At 39.4% G+C, this 22,585-nt stretch overlaps 2 protein-coding genes across 2 annotated transcripts; one reads left to right on the forward strand and one right to left on the reverse strand.

The window, feature by feature from the left end:
* Nucleotides 1-162: 162 nt before the first annotated feature.
* On the reverse strand, nt 163-4,781 carry LOC308461899 (vomeronasal type-2 receptor 26-like; the record flags this gene model as incomplete). The annotated part of the gene is made up of 4 exons (XM_080979067.1): nt 163-1,064; nt 2,397-2,523; nt 3,360-3,587; nt 3,963-4,781. The coding sequence occupies 4 exons, from the start codon at nt 4,779-4,781 to the stop codon at nt 163-165; spliced, it is 2,076 nt and encodes a 691-aa protein (XP_080835193.1).
* A 9,085-nt stretch (nt 4,782-13,866) lies between these two features.
* LOC308461900 (vomeronasal type-2 receptor 26-like) lies at nt 13,867-22,566 on the forward strand (the record flags this gene model as incomplete). The annotated part of the gene is made up of 5 exons (XM_080979068.1): nt 13,867-13,881; nt 15,922-16,245; nt 16,653-17,096; nt 17,834-18,050; nt 21,665-22,566. The coding sequence occupies 5 exons, from the start codon at nt 13,867-13,869 to the stop codon at nt 22,564-22,566; spliced, it is 1,902 nt and encodes a 633-aa protein (XP_080835194.1).
* Between the last annotated feature and the right edge of the window lie 19 nt (nt 22,567-22,585).

A 22,585-nucleotide genomic window follows, 5' to 3' on the forward strand; every position in this document is an offset into this window, starting at 1 on the left:
TAAAAGACACATGTTCCTATATGGAATAACAAGAACATAAATGATATGCTGAATCCTTCTATTATTTATATTTTTTCAACTTCCTGACTAGGAAAGGTGCAATGAGACTGTTAATTGTCAGCAAGGCCAGGTAGCCTAAGACCCAACAAAAACTTCTGTCATTTATATCTTTCTCCGTATCAACTGTTCTCTGTTGTTTAACTCAGGCCTCATCACAATAATGTAGCATTTAGGGGAAAAGATGCAACCCAGCAGGCCAGCACTGGAAGCCAAGATGGAGAAGATCTCCACAGCCACCATGTATTTTCCTCTGGTGCTCAGGTAAGTTGGAATGAAGGAGAGCCAAACGCTGCAGAAGACCAACATGCTGAAGGTGATGAACTTGGCTTCATTGAAACTGTCAGGCAACTTTCTGGCTAAGAAGGCCACAGTGAAGCTGACAATGGCCAGGAAACCCATATAGCCCAAGACACAGTAAAACATGACGACTGACCCTTCATTACATAGAAATATAATTCCTTCCCTCATTGAGTGCATGTCCACATCGGGGAATGGAGGAGAGATTGTCAGCCAGAGTGCACATATCACTACTTGAGTTTTAGAGGAGGAAAGGACTATAGAATAAGCCAGTCTTTTCCCCACCCATTTCCTGATAGAGGATCCTGGCTTAGTAGCCATGAATGCCAAAACCACTGATATAGTTTTGGCCAAGATGCTAGAGAGGGCCACAGAGAAGATGATGCCAAAAGCCGTTTGTCGGAGAAGGCAGGTTACCTTATTAGGTTTTCCAATGAACAACAAAGAACAGAGGAAACACAAGAGGAGGGAGGTGAGGAGAATGTAGGTGAGGCTTCTGTTGTTGGCTTTGACTATGGCAGTGTCCCGATGCTTAATGAAGATGCCCAGCACCAGAGCTGTGATCAGAGAAAATAAAAGTGCAGTGGAAGTTGAAACAATCGTCAGCACTTCATCAACAGCTAAGAAGTTTGGAATCTTAGGAATGCATAGATCCTGGCCTTTGTTTGGATAGAGATCCTTTGCGCAACTTGCACAATTTTCTACATCTGAAAAGAAGTTAACAAAATATTGAACCAGAATAGTTCCAAATATTAAAATCTGTATCAGCAGCAGTCCACCAAGCATTATATTTCACCATGCAAATTTTGATACCATTCTGCCCAAGATTCCGACAAATCCTACACATAATCTGGAATTTTCAACAGAAGCAGCATGTTTGTCCTAGATGTACAAGCATTCCCTCATAGCCTGCTGTTAAATACCATAGGTTCTTTATTTGATATATTAATCAGCAATTACAGGTTGTAGAATGAGTGCCACCCCACCAAATCATACTCAAAGCAATCCCACTGAAATAGACTTAAGCAACTTGTCAACCAATTAGAGGTTTTCCACTATGAAGTGGTTTATAAATTTTATGAAATAAATACATAAATTGATTTCAGTGGGTCGATTCTGAGTATCACTATTGCCCAATAAGTTTTAATACTAGAAAATCCTGATCCCTTATTTTTTAATCCTGAATAATAATGGCATTTTTACTAGCCCTCTTGTTAATGCCATAAAATCTTTATGCGAATGTCCATAGTGATTCTTATATAATTACAGTGGTACCTTGGGTTACGATTCTTCTCTCACATGCTTGGTCTGAATGATTTCAAAATGACAATTTATTATCCTCCGAGTATAAGTCCACTTTCTAGTGTATTGAAATGATCCAAAAATGTACAAGCATTCCCATGGTACTTGATATTTTGTCTTGGGCAAGCCTCCTTTTATCATCCTGAACTACTTTCGCAAAACTTGAACTTTCTCTGTTTTATGTCGTCTTTACCTCCTCAGTTGCTGGAAATTCCTTAAGTCTCATAATTGCTTCTCAAGGTCTCCTTCCTCTTTGACATTTGATCCTAGTAAGAATGTCTCTACTGCATGCATTTCTTTCTCTGGATTGTAAGTGTTTTTCAGGATACTTTCTCATACACAAAGCAATTGATTTTTGCAATGTGTCTGATACTTCAGCTAGAAGCTTTTCCATTATGGGTTGGATTGAGATTCATGGTTTATCCAAACTTCCTCTTCTCTCTCAATACCAGAAATTAAATATACCATCAATGGAAGCTCCTTTTATGGATTCTAAATCACAGGTTCAGCCATTATTACACTATGCTAACTGTGAATTTCTTTGGGTTAAAATGTATTATATGCACAATATTTTCCTATATGAAGAAACTGTACCTAAATGAACACTGAGAACAATGTACAACAACATAATTTTAAAAAATGTGCCAAGTTAATTATAACAAACTTGCAAAACAGTCTCTCATATTTTACTTCAGTAACTTGGGCAATCTGGTCTACCATGAAATAGCATGTCCTACCCTTCTCGTTTGAGACCATCCCATCTGGACATGGTGCACAATCATAGCAGCAAAATTTCTCTCCTTCTCTCTTTTTCTTCCCATAACCAGGTTGGCAGATGCCATTACATTCTGAAAGGGGTGGCACCTATCCAAAGATATTGGAAATTTAGCATTGAATAAAGTTAAGGGAAGAGTTTAGTATTAAATAGTTTGTAGAATTCTTCATCTATCTGATAGCTCTCATGCTTTAAGCAATATTACACAGGGGGCACATTTCTTCTGTATTCAAACTCAGAAAGATTCAAAGTTCTATACTCAGTCTTATAAACTAGATTTGCATGTCATTGAATGTTACAAACTGAAGGCTTGAATCATAAATCTCACATAAAGTAATGACAGGAAACATCTATTTTCTGTAATACATGTAAGGCCCTGCCAACATTTTGTTGTCATTCCTTATTTCTTTATACCTTTTTATACTGCTCTATCAGGCAATGTCCTCTCTTGGTGGCTTAAAAACATACACCATATGCAAATACAATTTCAATAAAACAATATTATATAAAACACAACCTACAACCTCTAAATCAGCTTATATCAGCAGCCAGGTGGAACGGAAGCGTTTTCATCCTATTTCTGAAGGACAATAGTGACAAAGCCAAATGAACATCTCAAGGGAAGTATTTCCACAGACCAGGGGCCACCATAGAAAACGTCCTGTCCCTAGTAGCTGTGTATGTACAGAACTCATTTAAAGAGTAGCCTAAAAAACAGAACCACCAATAATGATCTTAAGGAGTTGGGTGTGCTCACGTGCGTAAAGAGACTTCTTCAAATGATAGCTTGCCACCAATGAAATATTCACTTTTCATATAAAAGCGAGGTATAATAAATAATAGTAATAGTAGTAGTAGTAGTAGTAATAATAATAATAATAATAATAATAATAATAATAATTAATAATATTGCATTATTATCCACCTTAGTCAAACTTCTGTGCCATTCAATTCTGGCCTCATCAATGGTGAATTCTTTCCCAGGAGGAGCCTGAGGGTTCAGCCTTCCCACTTTGATTCTGACATAGGATTTATTTGGGAATGTGATCAAATTTGTAATATCAAATCCAGCGTCCAATTCTCCATGTTCATTCAATGTAATTTCATCTCCAGCACTGTTGTTGAATGTCATTCCTTGAAGAAATGAATGGAGCTAGGTGGAAAGTGAAAGAGAATCAAATGGACTAACAAAAATAGGAATTGGTTACAGAAATAGCTTTCCTAGATGGATTTTACTTATTTTTCTCTTTCAGAGAACCTTTACAATTCACAATGCAAAGTTTCTGACTTTCAATAGCCAACAAAGGAAAAGAGTGGAAAATCATGAATCACTTTAAATTCAGTTGAAGTTGCTGTCAAAAGAACTTTCAAAAATAATTATAGAGGATAAGTTAGGGCATACACATTATCATCTGAAGGGAAGGGAAGAATCCGAAAAGCATGACAAGAGCTGGGTTCTCATGTTCTGTAGAAATTGCTTTGTTAATGGAATACTGGTATCACAGAACTGTCAGTACAGAAACATTACCTTCCAGGGTTCCACTTTCTGATAAAATAGCTTGTCTCCACCCTCCATTTTTCTGAAGTTGGTTTTAGTTGAGGAAGTCATATGTAAGGCTTGTGCCAGAGCATAGACAGCATTATAGATACTGTAGCTGTGGCCGGTCATGCTCATTTCAAAAAATGGTGCAGGAAGGCTCTCCAGCATCTCCTCCCCAGTACATCTGTCTGCTGGCCCAGTGGAATTTGAAAGTGAACAACTAAATGCTTGTTCCCAGAAATCGTTGATAAAACCATCTTCATCTGCCCATGAAAGATTTATATTCTTAAGAAATTCTTGGAAATCCCGAAGCTCCTTTGCTTGAATTGAGAAGCAGATAGAACCATGGAACATTTGTCTATCAACCTCTGTAATCTTTTGAAAGGTATACAATGTAAAATCAATTTGGGCTGTTGTAATCCAAACCTTTTCTGGAGATAACATCTTTTTATACTGTGGGTTGATTTGTTGAAGTATCTTGACTACTCCTATAACACCTCCCAACCATCGAACAGTTGCACTTTCTCCATATATAATAACTGCATTTGCTTTGCTTTTCATGAAAGTTGGCAAATTATTCAGTAGGTCATCAACCATTTCAAGTCCATTACCTGAGAAATATATATGTTTTTGAACTCTTTCTGTGAATGCTGAACATATTCCATGCTTGGAAAGTATTGGCTCTATGGTCTGCAAGAATGTTTCTCCACCTTTGTCGTTTATAGCAATGAGTCCTACCCATTTCCATCTGAAATGCAGAAGTAACTGGATAATTCCCTGATACTGAAGGCCTTCGGTGGGAACCATGCGGTAAAAGGAAGGAAACTTTATCTGATCAATGGCTGCTGGTTCAAATGAACCATATGAAATCTAAAACAACAACCAGACATTTTAGAGTGGTATCAGTTGTCCATAATCCTTACATATATTATCCCCCCCCCCCTTTACACCTCAATCCTATAAATTTCCAACAATTTAAGCAAAACTCTGCATTATTTTATAGGGACAGACAGACACACCCACTCACTTTTGCCCACTCATATCACTTTGTGCAACAATTCCCCTTACATACAATAGAGTTAATTTAATAGAATTCAGAAAGCCATCTTGCCCTTATCATTCACATCTCTGATTATCCATGTTATACCCCCTCCCCAATCAGTTCCACATAATTCAGCTTTTACTTCCCCCCCTTCAAGTTCCTACTGGAAAGAGAGTGAATTGTAGTGGAAGATTAAAGGAAATCCCTCTTATCCCCAGACTCAAATCCTACCTGTGGAATCCTGTAAAGACCTAAGATGTCTGCCAAGCGTGAAGAAATATCAGAATCAAGTCCCCCAATTACTCCTAATACTTTATTCTGAATGCCACATTTGTAGTTTGGAACAAAGTGATGTGATTTAAAGAGCAGGTCCAGAGTGGAACGATAGGTCATTCTTGAATCAGAATAGCTGTCGTAGATGTGGAACCCAAGAGTGACATTGGGCAGGATCCTGGGATTATCATTGATCTCATCAACAGCAAACACCAAGGCCAGGATGTGCTGGTAAAACTTGGTCACCACTCTGCAAATAAAGTGGCTGGCTATTTCATGGGACTTTTGAACAGTACACAAAGTAGTTTTGTCTCAGTAGTGGTCTACTCTAATCTGAACGATTAAACTGTCAGAGTATACATATAGGATACAACCAGCATAATTAGTCATTAAAGAAGCGCTATAAGAAAGGCAGAATTGTGCTTTCATAAGGATAGGCCCGTTTTGAGCAGTCTGTAGCTCAAATCAGATTTTTAATTTCTCAGCACATATAGACTGTGGAGATGTCTATAGAGAATGGATAGATTGTCTTGAATTTCACTTCACAAGTGCTGTCCATTTTGTTCTTTATCACCATTGTGCTTCAGCTACAAATGCCTACTGAAGCATGATACAGTTTTTGGAACTATTACCACATTTGGAGAGTTCCTGAGCCTGCAAAAACTTCCTCCAGTACTGGACCTCTGTGTGTAGAATCCAGCTTTTTATAGGTTGAAACCGAGGGTTAAGTGAACATAAAAGGAATGTGATAAGCTGCTTCATATTCAGCACACCAAAGTCAGTATTTTCTTTACAGGCTGCCAGCTACTGTATTCTCCAGTATTTCAGAGAAGGGTATTTTCTAATCCCATATTTAAAAAACCAGGGACTGAACCTGGGACCTTTGGCATGCACAACCTGAGCTGTACTGCTGAGCTCTGCTCTGTTCTGTAAATGAAGTGTTATATTTTTGCTATCGTTCCCAGTTTTCCCTTAGCAAGTCGTTTCATTACACAAATGCCGGCTCCCTTCTAGGATGCTTTAAGCCTCTCATTCTGTTCTGCAGTGCATCCCTTTTTCTGGGAACCACATTCTATTGGAGATTTAAAATGAAAAGATAGTATGAAATAATATATGTGTATTTCCTCACTACATCTTACTCTTCATAGGTTGAAAGCCTAATGATAACCTGTAGCTTGAAAATTTAGGAGATGGGCATTTTAAGCCAAGTCTCTCTATGTGCATATATTTCAATGACTCATCAATGATTAACCATCAACCACACACCCTGATTTTTGCTGGAAGTGACTGATTATTAGGATATAATATTAGTCTGACCCAGAGAATATGGACAATTAATTCATAATTATTATTAAATCCACTGCCCAATGTTTAGTATGAATAACTCAAACTAGCTAACAGAAACGTTATTTTATTATTTTCAAAACCTAAACAGGATTATTATTTCAATTCAGTACAACTAAGAAAATTCACAACAGCCAAAACTAGTTTAATATATACATTTCCGCAGGAAAAGATTGACAGCAAATATCTCAGGCAGAGAAAGTACCAAAGAACCATTTAACCACAAGGTCCTTTTTGAAGAGGCAGAGAACACACTATTAATAATAATTAATAATTACACGTTATGTGTGATAAGCCAGATGAACAATTTTGTAGCCCTATTACATTTTATGCAAGAACCCATTGCACCATTTCAGTACATTTAAAAAGATCCACAGCACATCTCAGTTGAAAATAAAATTGCACATACTATAATGCATGAAAAAGAAGAGGCAATTTAGAGTTACTAAGTGTTGGGGACAGGTGGACATTCTACAGATTTGATGCATTTACTGTAAAGAGTTATCTAAAAATGGTACACCAGAAATTTCGACAGAGTGAAAAAATGAAAATTATCAGGGATTTCAGGAGTACAAAATGCAAAAATATTTAAGGGGTTTGAGTGGCAAAATTAAACTTGGAGGAAAAAATGTATGACATTAAACTCACAAGAGGATAATAAAACATTCAACTTTTAAAGGACACAGCAAGTTTGATCTTGTCAAACCAGAATGAACCTTAGATTGCAATTTTAAATAGAACAGCCAGCACATTTGGCCTCATTTGTTTGTTATCATCTGAAAAACCTGTGTGGGTCTGCATGTTGGTCATTTTATGTGTCATCCACAGTTTTTTTCTCATCTCATCACAATATAATTTTTAAAATTGTTTCCCCCACCCTTTCATTCTTTGCACCTCCTAACAAATAAAGCAGGAATGTTGGGAGTGAGTGAGGAACAAGCCAATGACCAAAGTCAATAGTTGTTAGGGCTACACCTTTCTCTCTGTCTCCCTGTGATTTATTTCCCACCTCCTGCTTTTCCCCATTCCTCTCTCCCTCTCCCTCTCAGCTGTCTCACTTCCCCACATGCTTTCTCCTCCATGCCACCCATATGCTATTAAGCTGAGGGCCACGTGAGGCCCACGGGGTAAAAGTTCTCCACTCCTGAAATAAAGAACTATAAAGCTTGAACATGTCTGAAAATTTGGGTGAAATACAAAAGCTGCCCCATACTCCCCTTACATAATGGAAGCTCTCAGAGGCTATGTATTATAACAAAACCATAGAGCAATTGGATCATGAAAGGCTAATGTTTCCAAATCTTCAACTGGTAGTATAGGTACAGTCTAAATATGGAGGCATTTGAGTTTTTCATTTTCTTAACGTCCAGCCAGCCAGCCAGCCAGCCATGAAGAAACAGGTCTATTTCTGGTTTTAAACAGTAATCAAAGCTATTTGCAGACAGCCACACTAATAGAAAGAATTGGTCAAATGAAATCAAGGGAAATTTCCTTACGATGGGGTCTTATAGGAGACTTGAGAAGGGTGTCTGTTGAATAAGATTTTGGAGAAAACATAACGCATATGAGACACCATCCCACCAATGAGGAGATCACCTGGCTCATACCACTCATGTGGAATATCTACAGGATTATTATTGGTGAGCTTAACTGTATGCACTTTGCACAGCAAATCTGGGAGCAGCAAAAGTAGCAGCAGCAACATCCCGTACTCTAACTTCACTTGGAACCCGGGAATTCCTGTTTACAATATTAACTGGTTGATCACTGTAAGAACAGAATGCTGGACTAGAAGGGCCTTTGACCTGATGTGGCAGAGCTGCTATAATGTGAGGATCTTATTACTACAAATGGGCTGGATTTGAAGATTAGTTGTATGGCATTTGGCTCTGCCAAGGAGTTTCTCAAAGGGACATCTTCCAATCTTATCCTTAACCTCAACAGCATGCCATATGCATGCCTTGAATGCTAATTAGGAAACACTGATTTGAAGCTTGACCTAAACAATGAAAGAAGGAAACTAACTAAAATGACAGTACCCTGCCTCTCTCTTCTCCCTAATATTAGGTGTCCCTGGAACACGTATGTACTTATAATGATTTCAGTAGTGCTTGTTTAACTGTTTTCCACTGTATTCTGGAAAGCACTAGCCAGATGAGTTGATTATGGTGATTTTTGTAATTACTACTGAATTATTTTTTGTTTACTCCGTTGTGAGCCATCAGTTACAGAACTCCAGAAGTAAATATGTTCAGCAGATTGTAGGTATTACATTTTAGCATCAAGATCTAAAATCCTTGTGATGAAATAATTGCTACTCTCAAAGATACAAGAGGAACATTCAGATCCATTAATTCTATTTCTTGGGAATTGGGACAATAAGGGTAGAGAAAGTTTTTCTACCCAGAGTGAGGGGAGAATTTAATGTAGCATTGGGGAGATGGTTCCACAAGCATTGCTGCATGCCAAATTGGGGAAGGAATAACCTTTTGTCCTCTTGTGCACAGTTTGTGTGTGTGTGTGTGTGTGTGTGTGTGTGTGTGTCTTGTGGAAGGTGTGGGGAGCATACAGAGGCTGGAGAGGAGAGAAAGCCCTGTTGTGCTAGTTGGATATTCATTTTTTTCCTGGTTTCAATAACAACTGTATTAATTGATTTGGGGTCCTGCAACAGTTTAAACCTCATCGTACAAAGAAAATCACTCCAATGTGAGTTTGCTTGCAAACTTACATAGTGCTTATTTGTCCTTCCTCTGCCTTATCTGGGTAAGGTCCCATGGTGCAGGGACTGTGGCTAGCAATGCTTCGACCTATGGTGACTATGATCTGTACACTTCAGCATCCTCTGGGCCAAATGGCTCTGTTTGGTTGAAGTCTTATCCTAGTCTTATCCTCCTTCTCTGAACTCTTGTGACTTTGAAGAATCAGGTGACAGGAAATCTCCCTTCATGCCCAATATGCCTGAGTGTGTATATTTTTTTATTTTAATCTACTTTTCATCGCCTTGAACACTCACACAACCTGCCTTCCATGATAGATTTATGACAGCAAAAACTGAAGCTAGCTTTGGTTCTCAATTAATATTAGTAGGGGGGCAAAGTTCAGAGAATGAGAAAAAAGCCGAGAATAAAATTCCAACTGTTAACAGATAAAATAGAGTGAGGAGGCTTCGCGCTCCCTGATCTAGAGCTATACCATGCAGCTGCAGCATTATTATGGATTAAAGATTGGATAACATTAAGGGATTTTGATGTATTAGATTTGGAGGGATATGATAATTGGTATGGGTGGCATGCCTATTTAATATATGAGAAATTAAAGGTCAACAGGGGCTTCTTGAACCATTTAATAAGGAAATCATTGTATAAGATCTGGTCAAAATATAAAGGAATACAGTGGTGCCCCGCAAGACGAACGCCTCGCAAGACGGAAAACCCGCTAGACGAAAGGGTTTTCCGTTTTGGAGGCGCTTCGCAAAACGAATTTCCCTATGGGCTTCCTTCGCAAGATGAAAGCCCATAGGGAAATCTCTGGGACAGCAGGGAAGCGCAGCGCGTCTTCCCCACTGTCCTCGGACCTCCTCCGAAGGCTGGCGGTGGGGCGGAAAGCCCTTCTCCCCGCGCCAGCCTTCGGAAGGCTCCTCCGAAGGCTGGCGGTGGGGAGAAAAGCCCTTCTCCCCGCGCCAGCCTTCGGAAGGCTCCTCCGAAGGCTGGCAGTGGGGAGAAAAGCCCTTCTCCCCGCGCCAGCCTTCGGAAGGCTCCTCCGAAGGCTGGCGGTGGGGCGGAAAGCCCTTCTCCCCGCGCCAGCCTTCGGAAGGCTGCTCCGAAGGCTGGCGGTGGGGCGGAAAGCCCTTCTCCCCGCGCCAGCCTTCGGAAGGCTCCTCCGAAGGCTGGCGGTGGGGAGAAAAGCCCTTCTCCCCGCGCCAGCCTTCGGAAGGCTCCTCCGAAGGCTGGCGGTGGGGAGAAAAGCCCTTCTCCCCGCGCCAGCCTTCGGAAGGCTCCTCCGAAGGCTGGCGGTGGGGCGGAAAGCCCTTCTCCCCGAGCCAGCCTTCGGAAGGCTCCTCCGAAGGCTGGCGGTGGGGAGAAAAGCCCTTCTCCCCGCGCCAGCCTTCGGAAGGCTGCTCCGAAGGCTGGCGGTGGGGAGAAAAGCCCTTCTCCCCGCGCCAGCCTTCGGAAGGCTGCTCCGAAGGCTGGCGGTGGGGCGGAAAGCCCTTCTCCCCGCGCCAGCCTTCGGATGGCTGTCCTGAAGACTTGCGGTGGGAGGAGGGTTTTCCTTCCCACCGCCAACATTCAGAATGCTGCGCCCCTTCCCCTCTGTTCCCGTACCTGTCCTGAAGGCTTGCGGTGGGGAGAAAAGCCCTTCTCCGCACCGCCAGCCTGGCAAGCGGTTTCCATAGGAACGCATTAATTGATTTTCAATGCATTCCTATGGGAAACCGTGCTTCGCAAGACGAAAAACTCGCAAGAAGAAAAAACTTGCGGAACGAATTAATTTCGTCTTGCGAGGCACCACTGTACTAGAAACCAGGATTCCCCCGTGGAGCTCACCTACAGAAGCACAGGCAGTTAAGAAAAAGAATATGGATGGGGAATGGGCCACATACCGATTATTATTAGAAGGACAACAGGATGAACCTATATTGAAAAAATATGAAGAAAATAAAGGGTATCTAACAGACTGGCTGCAATATTTTTAAATACATCAAAGATTAACCATTGATAAAAAGCAGGACTTGCAAAAGAAACATCAACATTTGAAAAAGAATTGATACAAAGTAAAGGAAAATATATCTCACGGGTATACAACCTCCTATTGGAATGGGAGGTAAAGGAAGAACAAGTGAAAGCTGTAATGGTGAGATGGGTGCAAGATTTGGGCTATAATATTTACATGGAACAATGGGGAAAATTATGGCGGGAAGAGAAGACATAAAATTCTCAGCCTGCTACAATCTCAGGGAAAACACAATGAAGATGATGTATAGATGGCACAAAACTCCAGAAAAACTTGCTAAAATGTATAAGAACAGATCATCTATATGTTGGAGATGTAATAAAGAAATTGGGTCTTATTTGCATATGTGGTGGAAATGTACAGATATTTGTGTTTTTTGGAATAATATATATGAAGAACTTAAAAAATTATTTAAATTAACATTCAAAAAGAGGCCAGAAATTTTTTTAAAAAGCATTTTGCCAAAAGAAATAGGGAAATCGAAAAGAACATTGTTCATGTACGGAATAACAGTGGCCAGAATTTTAGTAGCAAGAAATTGGAAAAACACAACAATATCCAACACAGAAGATTGGCAAATCCTAATGGTAGAATATCTGCAGCTAGCAAATATAAGTTTATAGGGAGTTAAAAAGAAATTATATAAGAAATATGTAACTGTGCCGTATAAAGTAATCAATAGACAAAGTACAGTGAGATTAATTGCAAGTCAGTTTTAAATTTCTTTTCTATCAATTTAATAATTGTGTTCAATACCAAGAGTATATATGATGATAATTATATTAATCTTCTTATATCTTATAGTGTGGTGGTTTGTTTGATTTTTCTGTTATTTGTTTGTTTGATTGTATGTTTGTTTACTTGTATGTACATCTGTTTTTCATAAATGTATTTATTTGAAAGTAATAAAGATATATAATTTTTTTTGAAAAAGAGTTCAGAGAAGGAGGATGACTTCAACCAAACAAAGCCATTTGGCCCAAAGGATGCTGAATTGCACAGAGCATGGTCACCATAGGTTGAAGCATTGCTAGCCACAGTCCATGCACCATGGGAGCTTAAATGTAATACCTACAATCTGCTGAACATATTTACGTCTGGAGTTCTGTAACTGATGGCTCACAACGGAGTAAACAAAAAATAATTCAGTAGTAATTACAAAAATCACCATAATCAACTCATCTGGCTAGTGCTTTCCAGAATACAGTGGGAAACAGTTAAACAAGCACCACTGAAATCATTATAAGTACATAAGTGTTCCAGGGGCACCTAATATTAGGGAGAAGAGAGAGGCAGGGCACTGTCATTTTAGTTAGTTTCCTTCTTGCACTGTTTAGGTCAAGTTTCAAATCAGTGTTTCCTAATTAGCATTCAAGGCATGCATATGGCATGCTCAAAGATGTCCCTTTGAGAAGCTCCTTGGCAGAGCCAGATGCCATCCAACTGATCTTCAAATCCAGCCCATTTGTAGTAATAAGATCCTGACATTATAGCAGCTCTGCCACATCAGGTCAAAGGCCCTTCTAGTCCAGCATTCTGTTCTTACAGTGATTAACCAGTTAATATTGTAAACAGGAATTCCTGTGTTCCAAGGGAAGTTACAGTACAGGATGTTGCTGCTGCTGCTTTTGCTGCTCCCAGATTTGCTGTGCAAAGTGCATACAGTTAAGCTCATCAATAATAATCCTGTAGATATTCCACATGAGTGGTATGAGCCAGGTGATCTCCTCATTGGTGGAATGGTTTCTCATATGCTCTACGTTTCCCCCAAAATCTTATTCAACAGACACCCTTCTCAAGTCTCCTATAAGACCCCATCGTAAGGAAATGTCCCTTGATTTTATTTGACCAATTCTTTCTATTAGTGTGGCTGTCTGCAAATAGCTTTGATTACTGTTTAAAACCAGAAATAGACCTGCTTCTGCATGGCTGGCTGGCTGGACGTTAAGAAAATGAAAAACTCAAATGCCTCTATATTTAGACTATACCTATACTAGCAGTTGAAGATTTGGAAACATTAGCCTTTCATGATCCAATTGCTCTATGGTTTTGTTATAATACATAGCCTCTGAGAGCTTCCATTATGTAAGGGGAGTATGGGGCAGCTTTTGTATTTCACCCAAATTTTCAGACATGTTCAAGCTTTATAGTTCTTTATTTCAGGAGTGGATAACTTTTACCCCATGGGCCTCAGCTTCATAACATATGGGTGGCATGGAGGAGAAGGCATGTGGAGAAGTGAAACATCTGGGAGGGAGAGAGAGGAATGGGGAAAAGCAGGAGATGGGAAATAAATCACAGGGAGACAGAGAGAAAGGTGTAGGCCTAACAACTATTGACTCTTGCCATTAGCTTTTTCCTCACTCACCAGCTTGTGACTCCCAACATTCCTGCTTTATTTGTTAGGAGGTGCAAGGAATGAAAGGGGGGAGAAACAGTTTTTAAAATTATATTGTGACGAGATGAGGAAAAAAACTGTGGATGACAAATAAAACGACCGACATGCAGACCCCACAGGTATTTCAGATGATATCAGAACAAATGATATTTGAACTGCCAAGGAGTGTGGTGGAGTCCCCTTCTTTGGAGGTCTTTAAGCAGAGGCTTGACAACCATATGTCAGGAGTGCTCTGATGGTGTTTCCTGCTTGGCAGGGGGTTGGACTCGATGGCCCTTGTGGTCTCTTCCAACTCTATGATTCTATGATTCTATGAAATGAGGCCAAATGTGCTGGCTGCTCTATCTAAAATTGGAATCTAAGGTGCATTCTGGTTTGACAAGACCGAACTTGCTGTGTCCTTTAAAAGTTGGATGTTTTATTATCCTCTTGTGGGTTTAATTTCATACATTTTCCTCTCCAAGTTTAGTTTTGCCACTCAAACCCCGTAAATGATTCATTATTTTGTACTTCTGAAATCCCTGATAATTTTCATGTTTTCACTCGGTGGGAATTTCTGGTGTACCATTTTTAGATAACGCTTTACAGTAAATGCATCAAATCTATAGAATGTCCATCTGTCTCCAACACTTAGTGATTCTAAACTGCCTCTTCTTTTTCGTGCATTATAGTATGTGCAATTTTATTTTAAGCTAAGATGTGCTGTGGATCTTTTTAAATGTACTGAAATGGTACAATGGGTTCTTGCATAAAATGTAATAAGACTACAAAATTGTTCATCTGACACATAACCTGTAATTATTAATAGTGTGTTCTCTGCCTCTTTAAAAAGGACCTTGAGGTTAAATGGTTCTTTGGTACTTTCTCTGCCTGAGATATTTGCTGTCAATCTTTTCCTGCGGAAATGTATATATTCATCTAGTTTTGGCTGTTGTGAATTTTCTTAGTTGTACTGAATTGAAATAATAATCCTGTTTAGGTTTTGAAAATAATAAAATAACGTTTCTGTTAGCTAGTTTGAGTTATTCCTACTAAACATTGGGCAGTGGATTTAATTATTATTACTATTAATTAATTGTCCATTTTCTCTGAGTCATACTATTATTATATCCTGATCATCAGTGACTTCCAGCGAAAATCAGTGTGTGAGGTTGATGGTTAATCATTGATGAGTCATGGAAATATATGCACATAGAGATGCTTGGCTTAAAATACCCATTTCCTAAATGATCTTCAACCTAAAGGTTATCATTAGGCTTTCAACCTATGAAGAGTAAGATGTAGTGAGGAAATACACATATATTATTTCATACTATCTTTTCATTTTAAATCTCCAATAGAATATGGTTACCAACAAAAGGGATGCACTGTAGAACAGAATGAGAGGCTTAAAGCATCCTAGAAGGGAACATGCATTTGTGTAATGAAACAACTTGCTAAGGGAAAACTGGGAATGAGAGCAAAAATATAACACTTCATTTACAGAACAGAGCAGAGCAGAGCTCAGCAGTACAGCTCAGGTTGTGCATGCCAAAAGTCCCAGGTTCATTCCCTGGTTTTTTAAAAATATGATTAGGAAATATCCTTCTCTGAAACACTGGAGAATAGCTGGCAGCCTGTAAAGAAAATACTGACATTGGTGTGCTGAATATGAAGCAGCTTATCACATTCCTTTTATGTACACTTCTGGGTTTCAACCTATAAAAAGCTGGATTCTAAAAATACACATAGAGGTCCAGTACTGGAGGAAGTTTTTGCAGGTTCAGGAACACTCCAAATGTGGTAATAGTTCCAAAAACTGTAGCACACTTCAGTAGGCATTTGTAGCTGAAGATCAATGGTGATAAAGAACAAAATGGACAGCACTCATGAAGTGAAATTCAAGACAATCTATCCATTCTCTATAGACATCTCCACAGTCTATATCTGCTGAGAGATTTAAAATCCGATTTGAGCTACACACTGCTCAAAACGGGCCTATCCTTATGGAAGCACAATCCAGTAAAATGGAGTCAGGGTGCATTTTCCTCCTTTGTTACAGAGCTTCATTAATGACTAATTATGCTGGTTGTACCCTATATGTATACTCTGACAGCTTAATCATTCTGATTAGAGTAGACCACTACTGAGATAAAACCACTTTGTGTACTGTTCAAAAGTCCCATGAAATAGCCAGCCACTTTATTTGCAGCGTGGTGACCAAGTTTTACCAGCACATCCTGGCCTTGGTGTTTGCTGTTGATGAGATCAATGATAATCCCAGGATCCTGCCCAATGTCACTCTTGGGTTCCACATCTACGACAGCTATACTGATTCAAAGATGACCTATCGTTCCACTCTGGACCTGCTCTTTAAATCATATCACTTTGTCCCAAACTACAAATGTGGCATTCAGAATAACGTAATAGGAGTAATCGGAGGACTTGAGTCTGATATTTCTTCACACTTGGCAGATATCTTAGGTCTTTACAAGATTCCACAGGTAGGATTTGAGTCTGGGGATAAGAGGGGTTTCCTTTAATCTTCCAGTATAATTCACTCTCTTTCTTTCTTTCCAGTAGGAACTTGAATGGGGAAAAGTAAAAGCTGAATTATGTGGAACTGATTGGGGAGGGGGTATAACATGGATAATCAGAGATGTGAATGATAAGGGCAAGATGGCTTTCTGAATTCTATTAAATTAACTCTATTGTATGTAAGGGGAATTGTTGCACCAGTGATATGAGTGAGCAAAAGTGGGTGGGTGGGTGTGTCTGTCTCTATAAAATAATGCAGAGTTTTGCTTAAATTGTTGGAAATTTATAGGATTGCAGTGTACAGGGCAAAAATAATAAATGTAAGGATTATGGACCGCTGATTCCACTCTAAAATGTCTGGTTGTTGTTTTAGATTTCATATGGTTCATTTGAACCAGCAGCCATTGATCAGATAAAGTTCCCTTCCTTTTACCGCATGGTTCCCAACGAAGGCCTTCAGTATCAGGGAATTATCCAGTTACTTCTGCATTTCAGATGGAAATGGGTAGGGCTCATTGCTATAAACGACAAAGGTGGAGAAACATTCTTGCAGACCATAGAGCCAATACTTTCCAAGCATGGAATATGTTCAGCATTCACAGAAAGAGTTCAGAAACATTTATATTTCTCAGGTAATGTACTTGAAATGGTTGATGACCTACTGAATAATTTGCCAACTTTCATGCTGAGCAACGCCAAAGCAGTTATTATATATGGAGACAGTGGAACTGTTCGATGGTTGGGAGGTGTTATAGGAACACTCAAGATACTTCAACAAATCAGTCCTCAGTATAAAAAGATGTTATCTCCAGAAAAGGTTTGGATTACGACAGCCCAAATTGATTTTACCTTGTACACTTTTCAAAAGATTACAGAGGTTGATAGACAAATGTTCCATGGTTCTATCTGCTTCTCAATTCATGCAAAGGAGCTTCGGGATTTCAAAGAATTTCTTAGGAATATAAATCTTTCATGGGCAGATGAAGATGGTTTTATCAATGATTTTTGGGAACAAGCATTCAGTTGTTCACTTTCAAATTCCACTTGGCCAGCAGACACATGTACTGGAGAGGAGATGCTGGAGAGCCTTCCTGCACCATTTTTTGAAATGAGCATGACCGGCCACAGCTACAGTATCTATAATGCAGTTTATGCTTTGGCACAAGCCTTACATATGACTTCCTCAACTAAAACCAACTTCAGAAAAATGGAGGGTGGAGACAAGCTATTTTATCAGAAAGTGGAACCCTGGAAGGTAATGTTTATGTACTGACAGTTCTGTGATACCAGTATTCCATTACCAAAGCAATTTCTAGAGAAAATGAGCACCCAGCTCTTGTCATGCTTTTAAATTCCTCCCTTCTTGCCAATAGGTGATCCTTTCCAATGATAATGTTTATACTCTAATTTATCCTCCATTATTCTTTTTGAAAGTTCTCTCGACAGCAACTTGAACTGAATTTAAATTGATTCATGATTTTACACTCTCTTCCTTTGTCAGCTACTGAAAGTCAGAAACTTTGAATTGTGAATTCTCTTTCACTTTCCACCTAGCTCCATTCATTTCTTCAAGGAATGTCATTCAACAACAGTGCTGGAGATGAAATTACATTGAATGAACATGGAGAATTGGACGCTGGATTTGATATTACAAATTTGATCACATTCCCAAATAAATCCTACATCAGAGTCAAAGTGGGAAGGCTGGACCCTCAGGCTCCTCCTGGCAAAGAATTCACCATTGATGAGGCCAGAATTGAATGGCACAGAAGTTTGACTCAGGTGGATAATAATGCAATTATTATTATTATTATTATTATTATTATTATTATTATTATTATTTACCACTCTGGGCGCTTTCCAACAGGTTATTAAAAACAAAAAAAAGTTAAGCATTAAAAGCTTCCCTAAATAGGGCTGCATTCAGATGTCTTCTAAAAGTCAAGATAGTTGTTTATTTCCTTGACATCTGATGGGAGGGCATTCCACAGGGTGGGTACCACTACTGAGAAGGCCCTCTGCCTGGTCCCCTGTAACCTGACTTCTTGCACTGAGGGAACTGCCAGAAGGCCTTCAAAGCTGGACCTCAGTGTCTGGGCAGAATGATGGGGGTGGAGACGCAACTTCTCGAATTCAGGTATTCACTGTCATCCAGAAAATGATATGAAGTATAAACAACTCCCCACTTATGCACAGTTTATTTCCATATGTCTGCATACTTGTGCAGTACGGGTAACCCAGAAGTGTCAGGAAAGAGCTGGAAAGTCCTCATGTCTCATGAGGAGACTCTCCCAGTAGCCCAAAAGAACATCCTCTTAGGCAGTGTTTTTTTCCTGGAAAAATAGGTGCCAGTACTCATCACGAAGTTGTTACGGTAAGTGCCACACTTCTTAACAACACATAAAGAGGTGCTGGTTCATACCCTTGCGTACCGTCTTGGGGGGGAAAGCACTGCTCTTAAGGCTCTGGAAACGGTCTCCTTGAAAGCCAGAGGTACAGTGGGACTTTGTTGAGGCTTCTCAGCCTCCCCACCTGATGGGCTCTGGGGAAGAGCGCCTCATGAGTCATGGCAACTCTGCAGGATGCTCCCCACTTACATGCATTTCACTTATGTGTGTGGGAGCCCAAAACGTAGGCCCCCCCCCCCAATTTGGAGAGTCGCTTGTAATTTTAAAAAAGCATTTCTTAACATAATGCATGATTAAAATTGAATATCAGTGTAATGCCATATTTTATGGGCATATTGTAGACATGGCTTTTATATGAAAGGTGAATATTTCATTGGTGGCAAGGTATCATTTGAAGAACTCTCTTTATGCACATGAGCACGCCCAACTCCTTAAGATCATTATTGGTGGTTCTGCTTTTTAGGCTACTCTTTAAATGAGTTATGTACATACACAGCTACTAGGGACAGGACTTTTTTGTGGTGGCTCCTGGTCTATGGAAATACTTCCCTTGAGATGTTCATTTGGCTTTGTCACTGTTGTCCTTCAGAAATAGGATGAAAACGCTTCCGTTCCACCTGGCTGCTGATATAAGCTGATTTAGAGGTGGTAGGTTGTGTTTTATATAATATTGTTTTATTGAGATTGTATTTGCATATGGTGTATGTTTTTAAGCCACCAAGAGAGGACATTGCCTGATAGAGCAGTATAAAAAGGTATAAAGAAATAAGGAATGACAACAAAATGTTGGCAGAGCCTTACGTGTATTACAGAAAATAGATGTTTCCTGTCATTACTTTATGTGAGATTTATGATTCAAGCCTTCAGTTTGTAACATTCAGTGACATGCAAATCTAGTTTATAAGACTGAGTATAGAACTTTGAATCTTTCTGAGTTTGAATACAGAAGGAATGTGCCCCTGTGTACTATTGCTTAAAGCATGATAGATATCAGATAGACGAAGAATTCTACAAACTATTTAATACTAAACTCTTCCCTTAACTTTATTCAGTGCTAAATTTCCAATATCTTTGGATAGGTGCCACCCCTTTCAGAATGTAATGGCATCTGCCAACCTGGTTATGGGAAGAAAAAGAGAGAAGGAGAGAAATTTTGCTGCTATGATTGTGCTCCATGTCCAGATGGGATGGTCTCAAACGAGAAGGGTAGGACATGCTATTTCATGGTAGACCAGATTGCCCAAGTTACTGAAGTAAAATATGAGAGACTGTTTTGCAAGTTTGTTATAATTAACTTGGCACATTTTTTAAAATTATGTTGTTGTACATTGTTCTCAGTGTTCATTTAGGTACAGTTTCTTCATATTTTCTGTTACAGTGGTACCTTGGGTTAAGTACTTAATTCGTTCCGGAGGTCTGTTCTTAACCTGAAACTGTTCTTAACCTGAAGCACCACTTTAGCTAATGGGGCCTCCTGCTGCCGCTGGAGCCCGATTTCTGTTCTCATCCTGAAGCAAAGTTCTTAACCCGAGGTATTATTTCTGGGTTAGCGGAGTCTGTAACCTGAAGCGTATGTAACCCAAAGTACCACTGTAGTCATCTTCAGGAAAATACTGCGCCTATAATACATTTTAACACAAACAAATTCACAGCATAGTGTAATAATGGCTGAACCTGTGATTTAGAATCCATAAAAGGAGCTTCCATTGATGGTATATTTAATTTCTGGTATTGAGAGCGAAGAGGAAGTTTGGATAAACCATGAATCTCAATCCAACCCATAATGGAAAAGCTTCTAGCTGAAGTATCAGACACATTGCAAAAATCAATTGCTTTGTGTATGAGAAAGTATCCTGAAAAACACTTACGATCCAGAGAAAGAAATGCATGCAGCAGAGACATTCTTACTAGGATCAAATGTCAAAGAGGAAGGAGACCTTGAGAAGCAATTATGATACTTAAGAAGTTTCCAGCAACTGAAGAGGAACTTGGGTTAAGAAGACATAAAAGAGAGAAAGTTCAAGTTTTGCAAAAGTAGTTCAGGATGATAAAAGGAGGCTTGCCCAAGACAAAATATCAAGTACCATGGGAATGCTTGTACATTTTTGGCACATTTCAATACACTAGAAAGTGGACTTATACTTGGAGGATAATGAATTGTTATTTTGAAATCATTCAGACCAAGCATGTGAGAGAAGAATCACATGGGACACAGTGTTATGGAAAACATGGGCAAGACTCAATACATATTGACAAGGGATGAGCACCCAGGCAGAAGCTATGGTGGACCATGTTGCTGGCTGTGTCCTTCCTTTCAGCTTGTGATCTGCCTTGGAACAAGAATGAGAAGTTATGAAAGTCTAAGTAGAGATAAAGTGGGAATCTATATAAAAAAATAAACTTATGCAGCACAGATCAGCCAAACTAGTACAACATGTAGGGATTAATATTTCAAACACAAACCAGTAAATACATAAGAATCACTATGAGCATCTCATAAAGATTTTATGGCATTAACAAGAGGGCCAGTAAAAATGCCGTTATTATTCAGGATTAAAAAATAAGGGATCAGGATTTTCTAGTATTAAAATGTATTGGGCAATAGTAATACTCAGAATCGACCCACTGAAATCAATCTATGTATTTATTTCATATTTCTTAAGTCTATTTAATTCAGTGGGACTACTTTGAGTATGATTTGGTGGGATGGCACTCATTCTACAACCTGTAATTGCTGATTAATATATCGAATAAAGAACCTATGATATTTAAAAGCAGGCTATGAGGGAATGCTTGTACATCTAGGACAAACATGTTGCTTCTGTTGAAAATTCCAGACTATGTGTAGGATTTGTAGGAATCTTGGGCAGAAAGGTATCAAATTTTGCATGGTGAAATATGTTTGGTGGACTGCTTCTGATACAGATTTTAATATTCGGAACTATTCTGGTTCAATATTTTATTAACTTCTTTTCAGATTTAGAAAATTGTGCAAGTTGTGCAAAGGATCTATATCCAAACAAAGGCCAGGATCTATGCATTCCTAAGATACCAAACTTCTTAGCTGTTGATGAAGTGCTGACGATTGTTTCAACTTCCACTGCACTTTTATTGTCCCTGATCACAGCTCTGGTGCTGGGCATCTTCATTAAACACCGGGACACTGCCATAGTCAAAGCCAACAACAGAAGCCTCACCTACATTCTCCTCATCTCCCTCCTCTTGTGTTTCCTCTGTTCTTTGTTGTTCATTGGAAAACCTATTAAGGTGACCTGCCTTCTCCGACAAACTGCTTTTGGCATCATCTTCTCTGTGGCCCTCTCTAGCATCTTGGCCAAAACTATATCAGTGGTTTTGGCATTCATGGCTACTAAGCCAGGATCCAGTATCAGGAAATGGGTGGGGAAAAGATTGGCTTACTCCATAGTCCTTTCCTGCTCTAAAACTCAAGTAGTGATATGTGCACTCTGGCTGACAATCTCTCCTCCATTCCCAGATTTGGACATGCACTCAATGAGGGAAGGAATTATATTTCTATGTAATGAAGGGTCAGTCCTCATGTTCTACTGTGTCTTGGGTTATATGGGTTTCCTGGCCATTGTTAGCTTCACTGTGGCCTTCTTAGCCAGAAAGTTACCAGACAGTTTCAATGAAGCCAAGTTCATCACCTTCAGCATGTTGGTCTTTTGCAGTGTTTGGCTCTCTTTCATTCCAACTTACCTGAGCACCAGAGGAAAATACATGGTGGCTGTGGAGATCTTCTCCATCTTGGCTTCCAGTGCTGGATTACTGGCTTGCATCTTTTCCCCTAAATGCTACATTATTGTGATGAGGCCTGAGTTAAACAACAGAGAGCAATTGATACGGAGAAAGATATAAATGACAGAAGTTTTTTTTG

The sequence above is a fragment of the Podarcis pityusensis genome (genome assembly GCF_964106645.2).
Source record: "Podarcis pityusensis genome assembly, chromosome: 13".
Taxonomy (NCBI): domain Eukaryota; kingdom Metazoa; phylum Chordata; class Lepidosauria; order Squamata; family Lacertidae; genus Podarcis; species Podarcis pityusensis.